The sequence below is a fragment of the Chenopodium album genome, chromosome 21 (genome assembly GCF_948465745.1).
Source record: "Chenopodium album chromosome 21, dcCheAlbu1.1, whole genome shotgun sequence".
NCBI lineage: Eukaryota > Viridiplantae > Streptophyta > Magnoliopsida > Caryophyllales > Amaranthaceae > Chenopodium > Chenopodium album.
Window position 1 is genome coordinate 36921673 of NC_137854.1, and position 21223 is coordinate 36942895.

Here is a 21223-nt window from a genome sequence, read left to right on the forward strand (position 1 = left end):
TATTAACTATCCAAAGAGTCTTAAAGAAAACACATCGCTCTCATTTTATTCCAAACCTAGAAAATTAAAAAATTGTTGGAAATTTTCTATTTGTCGTAAGAATAAATCAATACTCGTACCGTTAACGTATACGAAATTCAATCTAAAATATGTTCTAACATACCACTAGACATTGGATTTGGCATTAAGCCATGGTTGTCTAAATTTGATAATTTCCCACCAATCAATTTCAAAACATTGACCCATTTTAATATCTTTCCAACACCCATCTTTAGACCTTAAACTCCTAAAGTTCCCCTCTTAACCGCTCGAAACGCAATAGTAACCCTACGATCTTTCACTAATCATAGTTTGACTTTCTCTCTCCTCCCACTTTGACCAACTCCATTAATTTAACCCCTTCTTCTTCTAGCCGTTAGAACTTTAAAACTTTTCAGAATTTCAGTCTTCCTTTCTCACAATGCCCTGCATCCCAGCAAAACCCAGAATCATAACGACCTGCAATACACAATTTCCCTCTATTAATTCATCCTTTTCTGATCTTCCAATTGAAATGGGTAAAGATTTGGAACCCTGTAATTTAGTTTCTAAATCTGAATCTTTAATCCCTGTTGTAGAAAACCCAAAATTTGTTTGTTCTTTGAAGCGTAAAAGACCCCCGAAAATTCAGATCCCTAATGTATTGCAGGAAATTTCTGTTGATACCCAGGTTAAATTCGGGTGTTCTCCCGTTAAAAATGATGGAATTTATTGTTTTGAGGATTTGGGTGTTGGGGTTTGTTCAATTAAGGGTAAGAAGAAGTTTATGGAAGATACCCACAAGATTGTTTCTTCCATTAACGGCAATGCTAAGAAGGTATGTTAATGCACACCAACTGTTTGTCAAAATGCAGCCTTTTTTTTTTTTTTTTTTTTTTTTGTATAATTGTAGTGTTAATTTTATTGCATTGCGACTAAAATAGTGAAACTTGTTTAATTTTGCAGGGGTTTTTTGGGGTTTATGATGGGCATGGAGGGAGAAAAGCGGCTGAGTTTGTAGCAGAGAGTTTACATAAGAATGTCATTGAGTTGCTTGATAGTTGTGAGGGAAATATGGCTAAAGAAGAAGCAGTAAAAGCAGCTTATCTTAAAACTGACAGAGAATTCTTGGAGCAGGTAACTTTTGAGGCACATCTTTCTTTATTTGTTTATATTTTATATGCTTTTAAGTAATCTAATGAATATAAAACTTTTCTTGGAGCTTCCTTCCAAAAAGATGTTGTAAAAAATGTAATTCTTGTTCTGTATGTAGCTGTCTAACTGTCTTCATCAATAAGTTGATGTTTGGTCAAATGCCTGTTGTTTCTTGTATGAACTATTTCTTTGAGTGGCCTATGGACCGGATTTTCGTTTGTTGGACATGCAAATCGCTATTAAGTTCAAATCATGTTCAAATTTGGGAGCTCATTTTGAGCTTGTTTGGTGGATTAAGTTAATGTTGCAAATATTTCTGTAATGCAGTGAGAATACAATGAGAGAGATGTATTCTGTAAGAAGCTACAATTTTGGGTTTCCATAACATATCCTTGCTATGTATGCTATAGTATTAAATAAGAAGCTGACAATGCTATATTGCTATTATTGCTGAAACACTTTAGATAAAATCCCAATAAATTATTTCACATCTTAATATTAAAAAAAAATTAATACTATGATCATTGTGGGACAGCTGAAGGCCTGAAGTGTATGATTTTGTAATAAGATAAATGTTTACTTTGCTGCATGTGTCATTGTTATTGAGTATTTTTCCTCCGACCCTTTCTTCTATCCAGGAAGTAAGCAGCGGTTCCTGTTGTGTCACAGCTCTGATAGAAGGGTCAGAGATGGTTGTCTCGAATTTGGGAGACTGCAGGGCTGTTCTTTGTAGAGGTGGAGTGGCGGAGGCTCTCACAAAGGACCATAGAGCTGGGGTGGAGGAAGAGCGGAAAAGAATCGAGGATAAGGTACCTTCTAATACTTATATAGTTATATATGGTTATGGACATTATGGTCATATTAGAAGTACATAGCTTCGGAAAAAAGATCTGAAATTTGGTGCTTCAATGGGTTTGTTATATAGGGAGGATATGTAGAATTCCATAAGGGAGCTTGGAGAGTTCACGGAGTATTGTCAGTTTCGAGAAGTATTGGAGATGCTCATCTAAAGAATTGGGTGGTGGCACAGCCACATTCAACAATTTTGGATTTGACTCCTGATATGGATTTTCTTGTCTTAGCGTCTGATGGACTGTGGGAAGAGGTAACAACTTATTGCTATTCTCCATACACTTGCCTGTTGATTTTGTATTTTGCTGGTATAATTTGTAGTCATAATGTGTATTTTGTGGTCATTGTGTACATGTTATTGCTCTTTGTGCTACATATTTTGCTCAACCCTTTTTTTAAAAAATGATTTGCTTCCAATATCATATAATTGTCTAATAATCTATTTTTTCGAAGTGTCCTAATTTTTTCTGGCTTTTGTACTTGCGGTTTCACTGGAATGAGAATTGGCCTTTGGCTCTATTATTCTATATTATAATAGATAGTGGTGGGTGTTCTGTGTCACTGTGTATACTCTCCCTAGCTTAGTTATAACATTAAGAAATTACAGTCGAAGTTGAGCCTGTCGGCCAAAAACTTAATATGTTCAGCTGAAAGAACATGCACTTATCCTTAAGCTTTCGAAGTATCACTCACATTATTGATTTATGTGGCTTAACTAGCAATCATGTCACTGGTACTTTAGAGTGGGAGACATTATTGAGTTTGATAACAATTATATACTTATATTTTGCTTCTCCTATTCAATTAGGTAGGAAACCAAGAGGCCATTGACATTGTGCAGCAGTCTTGTATGTTTGACAAGAAACCTGAACTTCCAGTTGATGATTTAAATAATAAAAACCAGAGGAGCTTAAAAGTGAATGATGATGAATATGCTTGTGTCAGCACAAGCTCCTCTCCGAAGGTGAAACGGGTTTCTCTCATCAAGCAGAAAAAGAAGACAACACTTTCTCCATCTCCAAGCTTCAGGAAGACAGACAATTCAACCATGGCAAAGGAAGATGTTTCTTACTTTGATAATGATAATCACAGTCCTGTAAAATTAGGAAGAACTTCAGTATTTTCGAACAAGAACATGAAAACTCCCTCTCCATCTCCAAGCTACAAGAAGATAGAAAAGGAAGGTCTTTCTGACTTTGACAATGAAAATCACAGTCCTCCTACTAAGTTAAGAAGAACTTCACTGTTTTCGCACAAGAATATGAAAAATCTCTCTTTGTCTCCAAGCTGCAAAAAGACAGAAAACACCTGCACAGTAAAGGAAGATCTTTCTGACTTCTACAACAAAAATGAGAGTCCTGCAAAGTTGAGACGAATTCCATTGTTTTCGCCCAAGAGCATAAAAACTCAGTCCCCGAATAGAGAGAATAAGAAACCCTCTTCTGATGGCCTAGTAGCTGCTTGCAAAAAGCTTGTAAATCTCGCTGTAAGTAGGGGTAGTATGGATGACATTACTGTGATGGTAGTTGATCTGAAGCATTATAAGTTAGATAGGAATGCTTTGCATTGATCTGAATCTACCTTGTAAGATTCAATTGGTTAGTTTATAGATACTTGCACTTATGTTCCCAGTATATCAGTATGAGTGAGTCTGGGCGCATAGCACCTATGGGCGAGTTATGTAAATCAGAGGGTAAGGAAGTAATTTCCGCTGATTCAATTTTTGCTTCTAGAATAAGCTGACTCTCTAGTGGTACATTATAATGCACCATTATGCATGTATAATGTACCATTAAAGTAAAATTTGTCTGAATAGTACGTTTTGTGGACTATTACGAGTGTAGTGATACTTTTTACCATCCTATAAGTTTCAATTTCTTGAAAAAGCTGACTCTCTAATGGTACATATAATGTACCACTAAAATATAAGTTATCTGAATAGTACTTTTTAATTGCAAAATTGCCATCCTATATGCTTAGAAATCAATAGGCGCTATGCGCCAAGACTTAACCTATCAGTATATAATTCAAACATGGTTCTCGTAGATTACCTTCTGACTTAGTCTAATCTAGTAATCTATCTAGTAATCTGACATGAATAATCCTCAGAAATAACTTCGTTCAATTAGAATTTATAACCATCTGAAGGATTATTTCACATTTTCACTGTGCAAATGTACATACTGAAATTTCTTTTTTTTTTTTTTTTTTTTTTTTTTTTTTTTGACAAGATACTGAAATTTCAGTTGAGTGAACCATAGTTTGATGTTTCGACTTTTCTTTGCAACATTTTGTTCTCCTAGAGTCCTAGGTCACGCATAAAAACCTTGGGACCTCCGGCACACCTAACATTTTATTCTCACCGTTTGGGATTTAGTTGTGTTTTATTCACCTGATTTTCACTTATCTGAACTTATTATTAGAATTAAAATTTTAGAAAATTTACACTTTAGTGTCCAAATGTTTAAGTAAATTCCACTTTGGTGACCTATGGTTTTAATATTCCCACTTTAGTGTCCTGTCATTAGATAGTTGTTCAATATTAATGCCTAATAGTTAATGGTGTTAAACAATCCGTTAATTTATTATTTTTTTTTTTTTTTTTTTTTTGGAAAATATCAATATTTTTTTTATTAAACTAAAGCACTAAAGCTAAATATTAGCATTAAAACATAACCAGACCATGATATATATATATACTAGTATACTACGTGTAAAAGATGTCAATAGTAGTGGAACTTCTTTCTCCTCATGAAACTAAGAGCCATGAAACTAAGATTACAGCTAATTAAACAAAAATATATCCTTAGGCATGCATAAATTGATTAAAAATAATTAAAAAGTCAATGTACTGCACTTTTAACATCATTTTTTGTAACCCAAAATATTTCATGACTACATGCATGCCCAAAAAGTAATGTTAATAAAATAAAAATAAAAAAATAAAATCCCTAGAATACTATTATATTGTTCAGTGTGGAACTTGGCGTATTGCGATGATGCAACTGTTGTAAGATCTTGTCGCTTGGATTGAGTTTTACGATTGCGGCATTATCTTCACCAATGAATGAGACAAATTTTATTTTATTAGAGGAGATACTTAGTTTGTGATGAATTATAGAAATGGGTAGCAGTGTAGAACCTAGAGGCGTAGAACTTAGAGGGAAATTTTGAGAGAGATGAGGTAAATGGGTTTTGGGGGAAATTTTAGAGACCCTAATATAATTAATTAATTATACAACTTTAGTTTTTTTTTTTTTTTTTCTTTTGTTTTTTTGTTTACGGAGAATTTAACACCGTTAACTATTAGGCACTAATATAGAACAATTATCTAATGACAGGACACTAAAATGGGAATTTTAAAACCATGGGTCACCAAAGTGGAATTTACTTAAACGTTAGGACACCAAAGTGTAAATTTTCCTAAAATTTATTTTATTTATAATTTATATATATATATATACATACATACACTCCATAAATTATTTAATCTTGTTATAGCTTAACTTTTTTTTTTTTTGAAGACACTTTTTTTTAAGGAACTGTTGATTGTAAGTTGTAACTATACCAAATGATGTTTATGGACACTAAAATATTTATCAAATATCATTTATTAATAATTAATATTAATCTATATGTACTAACTATGAATTATTTTTTTATAACGTAATCAATTTATTAATATAATTAAATAGGGAAACTAAATAGTAATTTTTTAGTTACTTTTGATAAGTCAGGCTTTACTATTGAGACAAGATTTTTCTAATGTTATATTTCTTTCTTCTAATAACAAAATATAATTAATTAATTAATAATTTACTTATCAATAGTCAATTATAAAATGATTATATTTTACAGAGTAATTAAAAGGAATAATGTCAAATATTTTTTTTCGATAATCAAATAGTAACCATTCAGGGTAATATCGACATTGATCATATCTTACCTCTTGTCTTCAAGGATTCATTGGATGCATCAATCACTATGATAAGCTTGGGATCAATACCATTTAACAACTTTCATAAAATAATTGGCTAGATGATAAATTGAAAGTTACAAGAATAGATCTTGTTATGCATATATGTGATCCCTATAAGTTCCTAACTATATTGCCAAAGAAGTAATTAAAGTTGGACAAAATCCCTCATTTAGATGAACAAAACTCTCCTTTACATGAATCAAATAATTAAAAATTAAGATAACATCATTAAAAGCCAACTTTATTAATCCAAACAATACCATACATATTGAATTATTATACTATGGTATATTGCCCCCACATCACATGTTCTCTTGCCTAAAACCTCTCCCACCTCTTACTTTCCTTCCCCTGCTTTTTGGGTTTTGTACATAGGAATTGCAAACTTTACATCTCGGTGAAAAAGGGATGTGTTTCCTCTCTACTTACATGAAAAAGGGGAACAAATGAATCGTCAAAAAGTTGATGAAATCATGATTCCCATTTTACATACAAGTATAAAAAATTATACACTCCGAATTTGCATAATTAGTTAGTTAGACAACTGATACAAGGTGAGATCTGATCGATGTTTTCAACGATTAGAGATTTTTCCTCTCTATTTATATTAAATCATTGTAAATAATATGTAACAGAGGTAGTATCTAAAAATTAGTTAAAGGGTAATCTGAACACTTTCTTCCATTTATGTACTACCTATCCGCCTATTAGGCAATTAGTCGGACTAGTATTTAAAAAACCGAAATCGACCTCGAACAACGAAATTAAAAAAGAGAAGGTTTGTTACAATAACTGAATTCTACTCCGTATATTACTGTTTACCATTATATATCATACGTTGCCAGTTGGAAAATTATGGTTAGATTCCTATTCATTTAACATTGAGGCCACAATCATATCCTTTTGTCAGCTTCCAAGATAACATCTTGCTGGTAAGATTGATTAGCGTTACACTTTTCTTCCACCTTATATTACTTGTCTAAATATTATAATTCTTTATATTATATTTTAACTACTATAAGTCTATAACATATATACATATATTTTCTTTTGTTAAACCCTTTTATATGATCACTTTGCATTGGTTATATTTATTGTGTGATCAATAAGAATGATGCATGAGCCTATTAGCATTCCAACATGTTTTTCATCCTCCCCTATTGAGCATGATCTTACACCTGCACGGGGGTGCGCGACACCGGCAACCTCGATCACCACCACCACCACCAACGCCAACACGGCCTTAATACGATCAGCCTCGGGGTCACCCCAGAGTCTGATCATGTCCGTGTATAGGACTAAGATAGCTAGCCAACCGCGATTAGTCACCATCACATGGTGCAAGAATCTCCTCCTACACGGCCTATCCGTGTCCGTGGACGGTCCTCAAGGTCAAGATCATTATCATAGCAAGGTTGAGCTTAAACCTTGGTACTTTTGGAGGAAACAAGGGTGCAAACAATTTGTGGTAGATGGTAAAATCATAGGTATTGTTTGGGATCTTAAGGCTGCCAAGTTTAACGGTGAGGTCGAACCTCAATCGGACTATTACGTCGCGATTGTGTCCGAGGAGGAGGTTGTTCTAGTGGTTGGAGACATGAAGAAGGACGCGTTCCGGAGAACCGGGTGTAGGCCAGCTCTTATTGATCCTCTATTAGTCTCTAGGAAAGAGCACATTTTTGGTAAGAAGAGGTTTTCAACTAAGGTTAAATTTCATGAAAGAGGCAAATGTCATGAAATTTCTGTTGAGTGTAACAATAATATTAAGGGTGATTTAGAAGGAATTAGTAGTCATGAAATGGATATAAAAATTGATGGGAAGTTAGCTACTCAAGTTAAACATCTACAATGGAAGTTTAGAGGGAATGAATCTATTGATGTTAAGGAGGCTAAGCTTGAAGTGTATTGGGATGTTCATGATTGGATTTTCGGGTCCGGTCCTAGACATGCTATGTTCTTGTTCAAGTCATCGGCAACACCACCGTCCTCCTCCTCGTCGTTGTCGTCGCCGTTATCATTTCATGGAGATGATCCTACATGTAGGGAGGATGATTGGAGTAGTAATGGATCATCAGAGTTTACATTGTTTCTTTATGCATGGAAAGTTGAATGATGCATGGCATGTACATGATGATGATGATGACGATGATGATGATGATAGTGTGATGATCATATCATGATTATGTATCATAGTATGAGCTTCAAAGTATTTCCATGGATGTTGTTATGGTAAGATTTGAAGAAAGGGAACAAAGGTTGATCATATCACATGGAATTATTAAAAGGAGCCCACATAAAGAAAGGGAGTTAACGTATGTAAGAGTTGTGACAATATGGGACTGAATAAATATAAGAATGGGACCGATTTTATGTATTTATGGGCATATATAAAGAGTATTTTTGTGTCTTGAATAATTCCATTTCATAAGAAAATTTTGTGCAAAATTCCATCCGTTTTGGAGTATTGAATTATAATCTTCTCCTTTATTTAGCTTTTGATTAATTTTGATGTAACCTATTTTAGATGATATACAAGTATATGCTACTGAAAGAGTGTTTTTATGTGCGGATCAAATTCTTCTTTTAACGGTGTCATACTGTCATACCTTTGTTGGAATTTGATATTATTAGTACTAACTTTGGCTTCTCTTTTGATATTTACCCTCTAAAATTAATTTTGTTACATACCTTTTCAATTTCTATTTTTCTATCTATATATCATGGATGAATCAATTCAACTAAACACGAAGTCATAGGATTAAATGATATTTATACTCCGTATGTTCGAATTTTAAGAGTATAAATGATACCTAGTCATTTTAGGACAACACATATAACAAGTCATCCTAGACCTAAGCTAGGCTAGCTTGATGAAATTTAGGGATCAATTAAAGTCTAAAGATTCTTTTATTATATTCCATATGTGGTCTTTTTCAATACTCTCATCTAATCTTTTATGTTATTTTGATGATAAATAATGAGAGGAGTTTTTCATCAAGAAAACAAGTTCTGTCAAAGTAACAATAATATATCGGGCATTATCCGTTTAATTACCCACCATCATTACAACTATACATATATTATTGTTCTCGACTAGTCTATTTAACTTTGTGCCTTTGTGTAATGCTAGCCTAATTAACCAAAAAAAGTTCAAAATAATGAGAGCCCACCAAAACATGTGAAAGATGAATGAAGGAAAAAGTTAGGAGATAATTGATGAGGATAATGGGGGACACGATACCAGAAAAGAGGTCAAATATAGTCAATGAACACGAGAGTGATTTACCTAAAAAAGCTAAAAGGCTTTGTAAAAGGTTTCTAGTAATTGTGAAAGAAGCCCACAAAAGGAAAGAAGATAGGGTAATTTAATAAAATTACAAATTAGAGCATATTTTAATTTCTAGGACTAGGACTAGGACGACTAAGGGTGGGGTGGTCCAACTTTTAAATTTATGATTAGCTAATTTCAAGGAAATGGATGGGTCTAAAGTAGCTAGAAAGCATATTTTTTTCACCACTTTGATTGAATGTAACAAAAGTATGTGCAATTGTGCATGTCACTATATAGAAAAGCTTAAAGAAATAAAAAGATGCTCAATTAATAAGGAATTTTGGTGGTTTCAATTTGGGGTCATAACTCGATTATGACCATTGATTGGAGAATCCCAATTAATCCACTTATAGAAAAACCTACCATAAGGTTAAGGGAGTAGAGAAAAGCTTCTACACCACTGGAATGTTACTCTATTCTAACTAAATTCTTAATGGGTGTGTCAAAACCTTATAACATTACATAATGTCAATACATAGCACCTAGAGCTTAACAGATTTGGCCATGGCTCAATGAGGCCAATTCCGATTCATATTTTTAATCTCTTAACTTTGGCCTTATTTGTTTGATATAGGCAAAATATTTCAGCCCATTATAATAATGGGTATTTTTTAAATTTATGTAATGGAATCTGACTTGAGTCACTCGACTCATGATCACTTTCACGTATGGGATATAGAAAAACACACAAATAATATACGAGTAAATAATTGAAGTAATATATTGGAGCTTGGTGGACATTCTGATCTGATGGTTAACAGAACCTCCCCTCTTGAACGATGTTGAGGCGAATACCATATGTCACGGGACGAGTGCAAATCGCACGTGCGGCGCCTGGATCAAGAGGCTTGATCCAGGCAAGCCTTCCCCATATGTGTAACAAGCTAATATATAAATAGAGGAACAACATGAAATGACACTAACCTACACCACAAACACATGCATCAGTAAGGCACACAAGCATAGGGAGGTTGCCTCATATGAGGCTTGTTGTGCCAGGACATCGGGAAACTATCAGCACATGACAAGAGTATCATAGTATTCACACAGTCTAAACTCCTTTTACAAAAGCTTAATACATTGTGGATTAAAGTTCTACTAAATTTTATTGAAAATCGTATGAACTTTGACATAGTAATCAGATTAATCACTCTAATCAAGCACACATAAACTTGAACATACACATTAACCCCTTTAATTTTACTTTTGACAAGCCATTTCCAATGGAATGGATGGATTTGTGTATGAGGAATCTTTCATAATTTGATCAACTATCCACTTATTAGCTGCCTCAGTGTAATGAATGCCATCCCAAATAATACGTTTGGATGGATTATCGCATGATTTCGCAACCAAAATCTCTTTGCCATCTACAATCTCTGTGCTTCCGCATCTCATTGTGTTGTTGAAGTTGTATTTTCCTCCAATGCCACAACAAGCTACTAGAGGTTTCTCAAAGCCTACAGCATAATATTGTTTCATATACAAGTTATTTCATAAGTAAATTCAAATTATCGAAATTCTTATGTTAATTAACAAGCGTCATCTTTTTTGAAAGATTGTATCCTTGTACGATTTGGGGTTGTTTTAAGATTTTATTAAGGATGAAAGATATAGACAAAGAAGAATAAAATTTTCATGAACCTAACCGTGTAAAGATCCATCCTAAATTCAATTGGCAATAAGTACGTAGTGAGCTAGCTTAGTGACAATAGTGAATAGTCTACTTCAAAGTTTATTTGTTACGGATTTGTTATTCCGTAGGACAAACATACTCACAGGTATAGCTAACAACTAGCACTAAGGGCTTGTTCCCTTCAGCTTATTTTCAGTTTAGTTTAGTTAAGTTCAGCTCCAATAAGTTAAGTTCGGTTTAGTTCAGTTCAGCTTCAATAAGTTCAGTTTAGTTTAGTTCTTATCTTAATTTCCTTCTCTCATAAAATTTTCAGTTTAGTTTAGTTTAGTTCAGCTCAGCTCAGCTCAATTTAGTCAATCAGAACAGGCCCTAAGTAACGTTCCTTGTACTATGTTTGTATCTAAAAAATACGTAAATGATGTTTTTGTTTCAATAAATTGTGGAATCTTATCTATAGCCCATCTACCAAAGAATAAAACCTTTAATTATACTAGAGATCAAACCTTTTCTAGATACATGTGAAGCAACACGTAATAACAAATTGTATCAAAAAAAAAAAAAATTGATGGCTTAACAAGTTTTTTTTGTTTTTGTTTTTGTTGTTGTTGTTGAGAGGCTTACCGTATTTTTTGGCATGGGTGATGAGCTTAAGTTTGATAGAGTATATATCAACAAATGTGATTGAAGCAGCAGGCAAATCCTTCCTTAGTTGAGTAACAATATCCTCCAGGTGACTGTTGTAGTACTGGGAAACCTCATTCAATGGGCTTGCACATCCGAATTCATCGACTTGGGCCGCTGTTAGGAGAAAGCGGTCCAACATATATGGTAGGCAGCCCAATGGACCTGTGTTGTGTATCCAGAATGACCTTCCTCCTTGTGCATACACACCCTACATAAAGTAGACAACAAAGACATGTTAACTTTGTTAAAGGAGGGACATCAATGTGCAACAAGTCGAGTTTAGTTGAGTTGAGTCGAGCTTGATATTTCTAGGATCAATTGGGCTAGTAATTTAACCATCTTACCTTAACAACTTTGGCGAATTGACTAATAATATCAGGTATACTGGCCTTGACCTGCTCTGTAGTCAAGTTTAGTTTGTAACCAGCAGTGATGTCATTTTGGCCAATGTCGAAGGTGTATAGAGCACGAGTGAAGTAATCTTCTTTGGGTAATAGCTCCTCAAAAACTCCTCCTACATCGACATTTCATAAATAAGTTTTCTTCAATCAAATCATGGCATGACCAATCGCAAATTCTATGTAGTATGTACATTCAAGTGTAATTAAAGAAAGGTACCGTACCCTCGACAATGCACAAAGGGACATTAGGCACGTTTAAAAACACGACTAGGAGCATAAATGTGCGATAAAGGGTACAAGTACAACACACTTTAATTTGTCGATTGATGATTACCTTGTTTACGAACAACTTGAGACTCCTTGTAAAATTTGTAGTATTCAGCGAATTGGATGTCCAAAGAGATGGGACTATATCCGCTCTGAGATACAGTGGTGTTTTGAGGTCTAATCGTTGAACCTGCGGTTGCGAAGTTGGCTCCATGACTAAAATTTGACCCTATTGAGTTTAGGTACGCACTTAGATACGGTAATCCCAAACTTTCAGCTGTATCAAGTGAAAAAATAGATAATTAGGCGTTATTTCATCAGCTTGCTTGGTAAAAAGAGTTATTTTACAACAAATAAAAATGGCCAATTTATCATCGGGTAATTTATCAAAGTTGACAAAATAGGATAACAAGGAGATTAAGACAATGCTAATTGACTAATTGTAATCCAATCCGTAAAGCAAGACCCTATGACGAGTTGACGACAACTAATACTTATAATAAAAAACTACGAGTAAATTACTAAAAATTGTATTCAAATCCAATAAATTAGAGTTGTAGCTAAAAAATAATTGATCATATTATTGGTCATTATTTATCGTTAAATAAAAATATATTGTTGATTAAAATTTAACATTGACATATGTTCCTATGAAAAATGTTTATCGATTAATTTTTTTAAGATGCTTTACACCTTTACCTATCAATACTTATTCGTATTAAATATTTAATTACATTTACTGGTTTTAAGTGCATCAATCTTGACTTTTTTACTAGGTCTTGCTAGTAACATTAAGTCATCTCTTATTCCGAAATAGAGGGAGTAAAACAGACCTAAGACATTGTGACTTCATAATGTGCCAATTCTTTCATAAACAGCATCTTTTACAAAAGGACAAAAAAAAAAGAAAAAGATGAAGATAAAAGAGGAGTACCTAAGAAATCGATAACGAGGCGGCCGTCGCAGAAACGGCCAGCAGGTTTACCAAAAAAGGTTTCACCATTGGGAGGAAGTGCCTGGCCATACAACGCAGTAAGGCCACCGGTGTCGGAGTTTGAATCACCGAAGTTGAAAATAGCCGGAAACTCGCAAATATTTTTATTTTGAGAAGAGTTGTTACTCAATGCTACTGTTAACCCCAAATTAGATGATACCAGAAAAATACTACTACAAATCATGAGATTGATCAGCCCGAATCTCGTTCCCCTGTTTTTATTCATTGTACACATGCTTTCTGTTTACTCTCCTGCTATCTGTTTAGTGTGAGGGAAATAAGGAACTGATGGATTGGTTAACTAAATATTTATAGACTTTTTTAAGGTTGTGCAGCTGTGATTTAGGCTGTGTTTAGTTGACTTGTATTTTTTTTTTTTTTTAATTTTTTTTATTGCTTTGTTTTTTGTTTTGATGTGACTTGACTAGATTACTATGATGGAGTTTTATATTTGTCAGTACACAACTTTGACCATTAAACTCCGTAAAAATATTAATTGAAATCGATGAATTTCACAATACTAATTGTGAGATGGTCAAATGAATGTTGTAAAAAGCGTAAAAGTTCAAATGGTGTCATATTACCCAAAAAAAAAAAAAAAAAAAAAAAAAAAGGCATTTTTTTACTCCGCCTACAGTATGTAAAACTCAGTAATTTACAATAAATTAAAATTTAATTCAACACAAATAAGGTCATTTTTTTTTTTTTGAAAGAAAACAAATAAGGACATAAGGTGTATAGAACATAAACTTGTTCTTCATTTCAAAAAATAAAAAAACATAAACTTATTCTTGCAAATGGTTAGTTAGCTTTGGCACATATGATGCTTCGTCAGTTGCAAAGAACTTCTGAAATTTCAACCCACATAACTAAATTTATTGAATGAATGAGTATAAATCACAAGTCTGCAAATGTGAGAGTCTAGTTCTACTTCTTACTGTATAGAATTGGTAAATAATTCAAACTAAAGGATGATCCAATCAGAGCATCATCTATAAGTATCAAAGAAAATTACCAAATAAAAAAAGAATAAGTTCATCACTTCATCTATCCACTATTCTAATTACAAATTACTCCGTATGATAGGAAGTCCTGCAGATGCTCTTTCGTGGACTCTGAAATTCTGCAAAAGGAAACCGAAGCGTGAGATTTCAGGAAAGAAAAGATTTCTTACAGAAGCAAACTAGGTGCTGAAATCAGAAAATTGGCAAGATATAAGAAAAAAGGATGCACGAACAAAGCGAATAAGAGATACCTTGAATTTGGCAGGAAATCCCAGCTTCTGAACAATTCGAGCGCACTGAAAGAGAGAATAAGATGAGAGTTTAGTAACCACAGATCAAGAAAATGAAATAGTCAAGTACATGAAAATGGAACAACCTCTCGTCTGCACAAAATACAATGACTACTTACCTTACGAGCAGCTATTTTTGAGTCCTTCTCACTCTTAGCTCCGATGCAAATCTAGATTGGCAGATAATAATCAGTGAACGAACACACAATGAACAACAACACACTCAGACACCTTTTCATGAAAAAATCTTATACTATTAAGTATTAACTACATTGAGACTGAGGATGAACATAACCGATATAAAATGGAATCGTTAGTGAAGCTACTATGGTTGAACAAGCATGACAACTCATATTCAGGCCATATAAGTGAACACAAAACATTTAACATGGTAGTCTGATGAACCTTAAAAAGAAATCCTGTTTTAAGAAGAGCTAAGGTAGAAGCTCACCAACTTTCCAGAAGCAAATACTAGGCCTTTTGTCTTTGGCTCCCTTATACTCATAATGACAGCCTCAAAACGCTACAGGACAGCAGAATAGGAAACAATTATAAGTAATTTAGAGCATTAAGAAAAAATTACAAAATCTATCAAATGTCAGACATGTTACACTGCACAATCACAAGCTCTAAGAACCTACCGTTGGATTATACTCTGCATTACGAGCTTGCGATGCAATAAATTCAAGATCCAAAGTGCAGTCCATGTTGACAGCTGATACAAAGTTCCTACAAAAATAAAGAACAAACATTAGCATGAAGACCAAATAACAAACAAACACATAAAAGGAAACATAAAAATATAACCCGGAACATAACATCATAATTCATAAACATCAAGCATGCACTACAACATAACTACACCTCGTAATATCCAAGAAATTATATCAGTCATCAGATAACATTACCACCTAACTACATCAACCACTCGGAAACAATAATCACAAGATGCTATATATAACTCTGTATTTACAACACATGATACAATATATGAATCTGAACTCTGTATTTATAACACAAAATACGGTATATGAATCTGAACTCTGTATTTATAATACAAGATGCAATATAACACAGTTTTACATTATCATGTATAATCTTTCAGGTTTAATTAGTTTTATTTATATTTCTGGAAAACATAAATAGAACATAATTTATTAAAGATAATGAGAATAACAATAATAATAATAAAAGATTACCATAAAACGAGAGTTCACAAGGCAATTTAACCAAATTTTGCTGGTTTCGACTCATAATCATTCTACAATCCATATCCTTGCAGAATTATATAGGCCGATTATGCACTACTAAAACAATACAATCAACCAAATTTAACGCAGTATAATTTGACCTTTGAAACATTCTATCAATAAAAAAAACCCTAAATACCAAATTTCAATATTCAAAAACCAAATTTAATAAAAAAATCTGGAAATTAGGGATGATCCTAGATGGATGTTCAAAAGCCAAATGTCAAGATTCAAAGCCAAATTTCAAGAATCAAAAGCCAAATTCAATCAAATCAATACCTTTCTCGAGATTCTTCCATGTCAATTTTGCTTTCTTTCCTTCTGTTCAAAATCAAATTGGGGAAAATTGTTAATTTCATCACCATTAAATTAAAATTAAAACCCTAATTTCTAATTACTTAGATTCTCTTTCTATTTTTATTTCAATTAAAATACTTTGACAAACAAAAGGATACCATGTTCATCATCACACTTAAACCAACGAAAATTGTGAAATAAACAAGTATGATTTGTGACTAGAGTTCAATTAAATTATACTCCGATTAAAGATTAATTGAAATTGGATAACAAAACACAGTAGAATTGATTGCAATTTTAGAAAAGAGAAAGAAGATTGAAATTTAAGATCAAATCACTGTAGAATTAACGACTCACTTGAAATTAGCAGGTACGCCGATCGGCCGATGTAAGAGAAGAAGAGCAGAGAGAAAGGAGGAAAAAGAAGAGTGAAGGAAATTTGAAAGAAGGGGAATTTATATAAGATCAAGGGTATAGGGTATTTATAGGTGCTGAGAACGCACATAAACCGCCTTCTTTCATTCGTTTCCTAATTGGACTCAAATTTCTATTTGGGCCTTTTTTTTTTTTTTTAATATTATTTTTTTTTTATTATTTTTTTTTATCCGGTTTATTTGCTACGGGGGTAGTGGAGTATTAGGGCGACCAAATTGCAATTTTGCGGTTTGTGGTTTAAAAATTGCAGTGCGATTTTAAAAAATAACCAAACTTTGATTTTGCGGTTTGATCAAATCTGCGGTTCAAATCATCAAACCTCAAACCGTTAAAATATTTTTATGAAATTTGTAAAAAATATATAAAAATAACTTTAAAATATGATGTAATTAATCTTTGACTATTAGCTAATTGAAGGTTAAAAGTGTTTAATATTTGAATTATAGATCACAAAATAAAATATGTTTTATTTTTTGAAAATAAAATTACTACTCCCTCCGTTTTTAAATACTTGCTCCATTTCTATTTTTTGCACTATTCATTTGTCCTATTTTGACTAATGTTTGTGATTTATGCATAGAAAAAAATATAGTTTTCTGGGTACTTGTTGGAATCATCTTAATGAATAGAATATTAATTTTCAATTGTCAGAATTTATACTTATTGATAGTTAAAGATATTAGTGATCAAAGATTAGCATCGACATGCGTGTCCAAGAGAAATGGAGAAGTATTTAAAAATGGAGGGAGTATATTATTTTATTTTAAAAAAAAATAGTTTTTAGCCCCGTGCAATGCACAGATTTATAAAGTAAGATTTATTAATAATTATAGCCGATTGAAAATAAATAGAGTTAATTGAAATTAAATATATATAACAATTTTGTTTTATTTCTTTCAAATTTGAATTTATTAATGTCTATCTTTTAACTTCTTAAATTTTGTGTTGCATAAATAAAATTTATTAAAAGAATTTTAATTTTTTAACAAAATTTTTAAAGGAAAATAAATAAATAGCATTTGGAGGGAAAAAATTTCATAAAATGCCAAGTGTCCCCTTTAGTGATTACTTAAGTATATAGTATAGATAGATAGATGGTGGCTGAACCGCAAACCACAGTGCAACGCATTTTGTGGTGTGGTTTGGTGCAGTTTGAAAAACTGCAAACCGTAACTTAGTGGTTTGGTGCGATTTGGGATCCAAACCACACTGCGAACAACCCTGCGGAGTACTATTTTATTATCAATATACTTCATATCTAATAGTTTTGGTTTATTTAAAATTTTGAATAGCTTATGTAGTTAATGCATCATTTCTAATTTCAGAAGATTTAATTTTGGGATAAACTCTTAGTATCCATAAACAACTAACCAATTAAGCAAAACTTTAATTTGATTTCCAACCTAAAATTATGAATCTAACTTTCCAAAGCCAAAATGCTTTAAAGTTAGTTACTCCCTCCATCCCTTAATGATACGAGTAGTTTTTTTATGGGCAATTTTCACGGAAATTAATAAACATAAATAAGTACTCTAGTATAAGTACATTGGAAAGGTAAATTTACAATGTGTATACAAAAAAGTGGAGAGGGAAAACAATAAAAGTACATGAAAAGGCAAAATTTATATGAGAATGTTAAATTTGTACGAATATTGTTGCAAATAAAATGGGATGAATGAAGCTATCAAATTGGGGATGAAGGTATACAAATGAATTTTGTCAATTGTTTATTTTGGACGATTTTCTTCAATTTTATAACTTTCAATGATTTTTTTTTTTATAAATTATAAATTTATAACTTGAAAAAAAAAATTACCCTTAAAAGTAATGAGCCAAACAACCCTTTGCTTACTAGGCGCTGAGTGATTGCTGACTTGTTATGACTTAAATGATGTGTATCTTTGATTTTTTAATTTTTTAAAAACAAATTATTCGAATGCTAAGATTAAGCAATAAAAATATTAACGGTTCAGATTTAGTCTCTTATTATAATCGACCATAAGTCCATAATCGTCCGTAGTCGATGACTACAAGTTACAAGATAGAAACAAATAAACAAGTTACCTAGCACAAGATAGATCAATTTCGAGATCTATCATGAAATAAACCAGAAATATGGGACTATGAGATCTTAATACCAGTAGTATTTAATTTAAATTCCTTTAAATGTGGAGCAACTTGTACCCATGCGAAGAAGAGATGAAGTGACTCCAATCTTATTAGTTTCAAGGTCAAATTCCACCAAATTATCCTCCATTTGTTTCCCACCTATTACTATTGAAGTAATTGGGCTTGAACCTCCATCTACAAATCCTAAGCACATTACATTATTTGTAACCTTCACCATTGAATTCGCGCCGTAGATCCTCCACCTTGCATTCTTGTTGTGCAACAAGGGACTTTTACCATCCATTACTAAGTCAATAATTGGGACCAATGGACCAGTGTGAGCGTTATAAACCACTGTTTTAGTACTAAAACACGCCCCAAAAGGAGCCACTGAAGTGACCCTAGTCATCTTCATGGCGGCCGCTTTTGTTACAAACACGTTAATAAGAGCCTTGTATATATCACTATGTAGTACAGTGTAAGGGGCCAGAGTGCTTATCTTAGTCCCCCCAACTCTTTCCTTGACGTCGAAGGTTAACAACGAGAATCTAAACTGTAATGGGGTTGAGTCGATTTTGATAGATCTTACCTGGATGAAGTATTCGGCTGGAGTATTTCCTTCATACCATATATGCCCTGTGCTATTAGGATTGATTATAAGTGGTGTGGTTACAAGAGATTTAGACAAATGATTAGGGCTTCCTCCGAAGTAGATAGCGCCATTATAACCCGAAGAAGAGGAAGAGGGAAGACAAAGAGCAAACTTGCGAGGGACCTTAAAAGTAGAGGAGATTTGGGAATGCAAAGAAAAAGGTGCCCTTGCAAGGGTTAGCAAACCTTTGGTATGAGGTGATAAGCCCTTCAAAGGGCCTTTATCAGCGCAAGTAAACGGGAAAGTAGGTAAGCTAACTTTATTGAGTTGAGCTAATGAGTTGTATTTGTACAAGGTCGATACATCCTCAACTAAAGGACCGTCATAGAATCCATCATTAAGGGAAGTGTACGCGTAAACACCGCAAGTCTCCTCACCGTAACAAAAAGCCCCTTCACAGCTAGGTGAGAAGCAGGGTACTTCATGGTAGGTTGTGGAATTAGTGTTGTAACCATAGAGGTCACAAGCGAACCATGACCATTGATTACTGAGATCAATAACCAGATAAACGCGAATAGATGGGCGTGTTCCTACTAGAAAAGAGGTGTAGTATTGGGACTTTGTGTTGTCCTTTAAAATAGGAAGTACAAAGGTAGAATTGGAGAAATGAAAGGAGAAAGCAGAGAGAATGAGGAGGAGAAAACTCAGTGTTGAAGCCATTAGATTATATTGAAGGAAAGTGGTGGGTTTGAATTTGAATTTATAGTACCAAGTGATGCGTAGGGAGTAAGGGAGTGCATGATACCCCCACCTTCCAACGAGCTATTAAATAATTAGAAAAAGACCTTAACATTTCACTAAAAATTACACGAAAATTAAAGGAGAATGAACATAGAAAGAGCAAGTTAAGCTACTCTAATCCGGTAAAAATAATGTATGCAAATAGTCCTTTCTTTTTTGAATTATATTAATCGCGATATTCTGTAATATGATTTTGTGTGCTAATCCCTTGTTTTTGACGCAATGATGTAATTAACAGAGCATTGACTAAGCTAGTTCTGCTCGATCAAGTCTTTCTTTTTTATTTTTGTTTTTAAAATAGTCAGATTGTACTATGGGCTTCAAAGTAACTACTTGTATATATGGTGCATTTAACGTACTATGGACTTCAAATTTTGATCTGCTATTCAAATTTCAATGTTCTGCTTGTCTGTCTATAATTTTTCAAGTGCACAATAAACCAGCGCTGATCATTGCTTGGAAACTTTATGGAATCATGTACACCACCTCGATCAACTAGCCTCTTGAGCTCGAATTGACATTCCACACCCTGAAAATCAGAATTTATGGAGTATGAACTAGATGAAAGATTGTATGGAGTATTATAAGATACCTTCAATGATGTTTAGAGGCAATTTGTGGAATTGAGATACTTCACATCTACCAAGATTTAAATTCCATAGTACGGAGTACTTTAGTGGTACTTAGATAATACATCCGCTCATGGTGCACCCGGGTAAACAAAAAAAGGCGGAAAGAACATATAGTGTTTAATAAAGAACATACCTACGTTTGACAAAGAACATACCTTTAATATGCTCTTTAATTTGAGCGTGATCAGTGTGTTCTTTGAATAAAATTATATATCCTTTACATTATAACTTATGTTATTTAACATATGTTGATAAACATATTTTTTTTTTGGGTTAATAATACAAAGTATGTTCTTTGAGTTTGACGTGTATGTTCTTTAAGGTCGTAGTGATGCCCAAATTCTATTTTTATTATCATATGTCATATATAAATTACTTTTATTATCGTATGCTCTTTGAGTTTGATTAGTGTGTTAGTTAGGTATTAACTATGTGTACTTCACAATATAAATTATGTTCTTTGAACATATGTTATTTTGAAATTTGATATTGAAAT

At 33.0% G+C, this 21223-nt stretch overlaps 5 protein-coding genes across 5 annotated transcripts; 2 read left to right on the forward strand and 3 right to left on the reverse strand.

The window, feature by feature from the left end:
• Positions 1-355: 355 nt before the first annotated feature.
• LOC145601555 (putative protein phosphatase 2C 14) lies at positions 356-3752 on the forward strand. Its single transcript, XM_081657594.1, has 5 exons — positions 356-856; positions 985-1155; positions 1812-1982; positions 2099-2278; positions 2834-3752. Exons 1-5 carry the CDS (start codon positions 461-463, stop codon positions 3593-3595), a joined length of 1680 nt encoding a protein of 559 aa, XP_081513720.1. The 5' UTR covers positions 356-460; the 3' UTR covers positions 3596-3752.
• A 3050-nt stretch (positions 3753-6802) lies between these two features.
• Positions 6803-8514, forward strand: LOC145601556 (uncharacterized). Its single transcript, XM_081657595.1, has one exon. The coding sequence runs from the start codon at positions 7116-7118 to the stop codon at positions 8115-8117; it is 1002 nt and encodes a 333-aa protein (XP_081513721.1). The 5' UTR covers positions 6803-7115; the 3' UTR covers positions 8118-8514.
• Positions 8515-10330: 1816 nt separating this feature from the next.
• LOC145601275 (GDSL esterase/lipase At3g26430-like) lies at positions 10331-13883 on the reverse strand. The gene is made up of 5 exons (XM_081657260.1): positions 13258-13883; positions 12391-12600; positions 12000-12169; positions 11593-11863; positions 10331-10795 (listed from the first exon to the last, which is right to left on the reverse strand). The coding sequence occupies exons 1-5, from the start codon at positions 13550-13552 to the stop codon at positions 10536-10538; spliced, it is 1206 nt and encodes a 401-aa protein (XP_081513386.1). The 5' UTR covers positions 13553-13883; the 3' UTR covers positions 10331-10535.
• Positions 13884-14030: 147 nt separating this feature from the next.
• On the reverse strand, positions 14031-16619 carry LOC145601276 (TATA-box-binding protein 2-like). The gene is made up of 7 exons (XM_081657261.1): positions 16516-16619; positions 16141-16182; positions 15253-15340; positions 15063-15134; positions 14731-14781; positions 14573-14617; positions 14031-14440 (listed from the first exon to the last, which is right to left on the reverse strand). The coding sequence occupies exons 2-7, from the start codon at positions 16158-16160 to the stop codon at positions 14381-14383; spliced, it is 336 nt and encodes a 111-aa protein (XP_081513387.1). The 5' UTR covers positions 16161-16182; positions 16516-16619; the 3' UTR covers positions 14031-14380.
• Positions 16620-18716: 2097 nt separating this feature from the next.
• On the reverse strand, positions 18717-20014 carry LOC145601605 (putative aspartic proteinase GIP2). The gene has a single exon (XM_081657653.1). The coding sequence runs from the start codon at positions 20012-20014 to the stop codon at positions 18746-18748; it is 1269 nt and encodes a 422-aa protein (XP_081513779.1). The 3' UTR covers positions 18717-18745.
• Positions 20015-21223: the final 1209 nt, after the last annotated feature.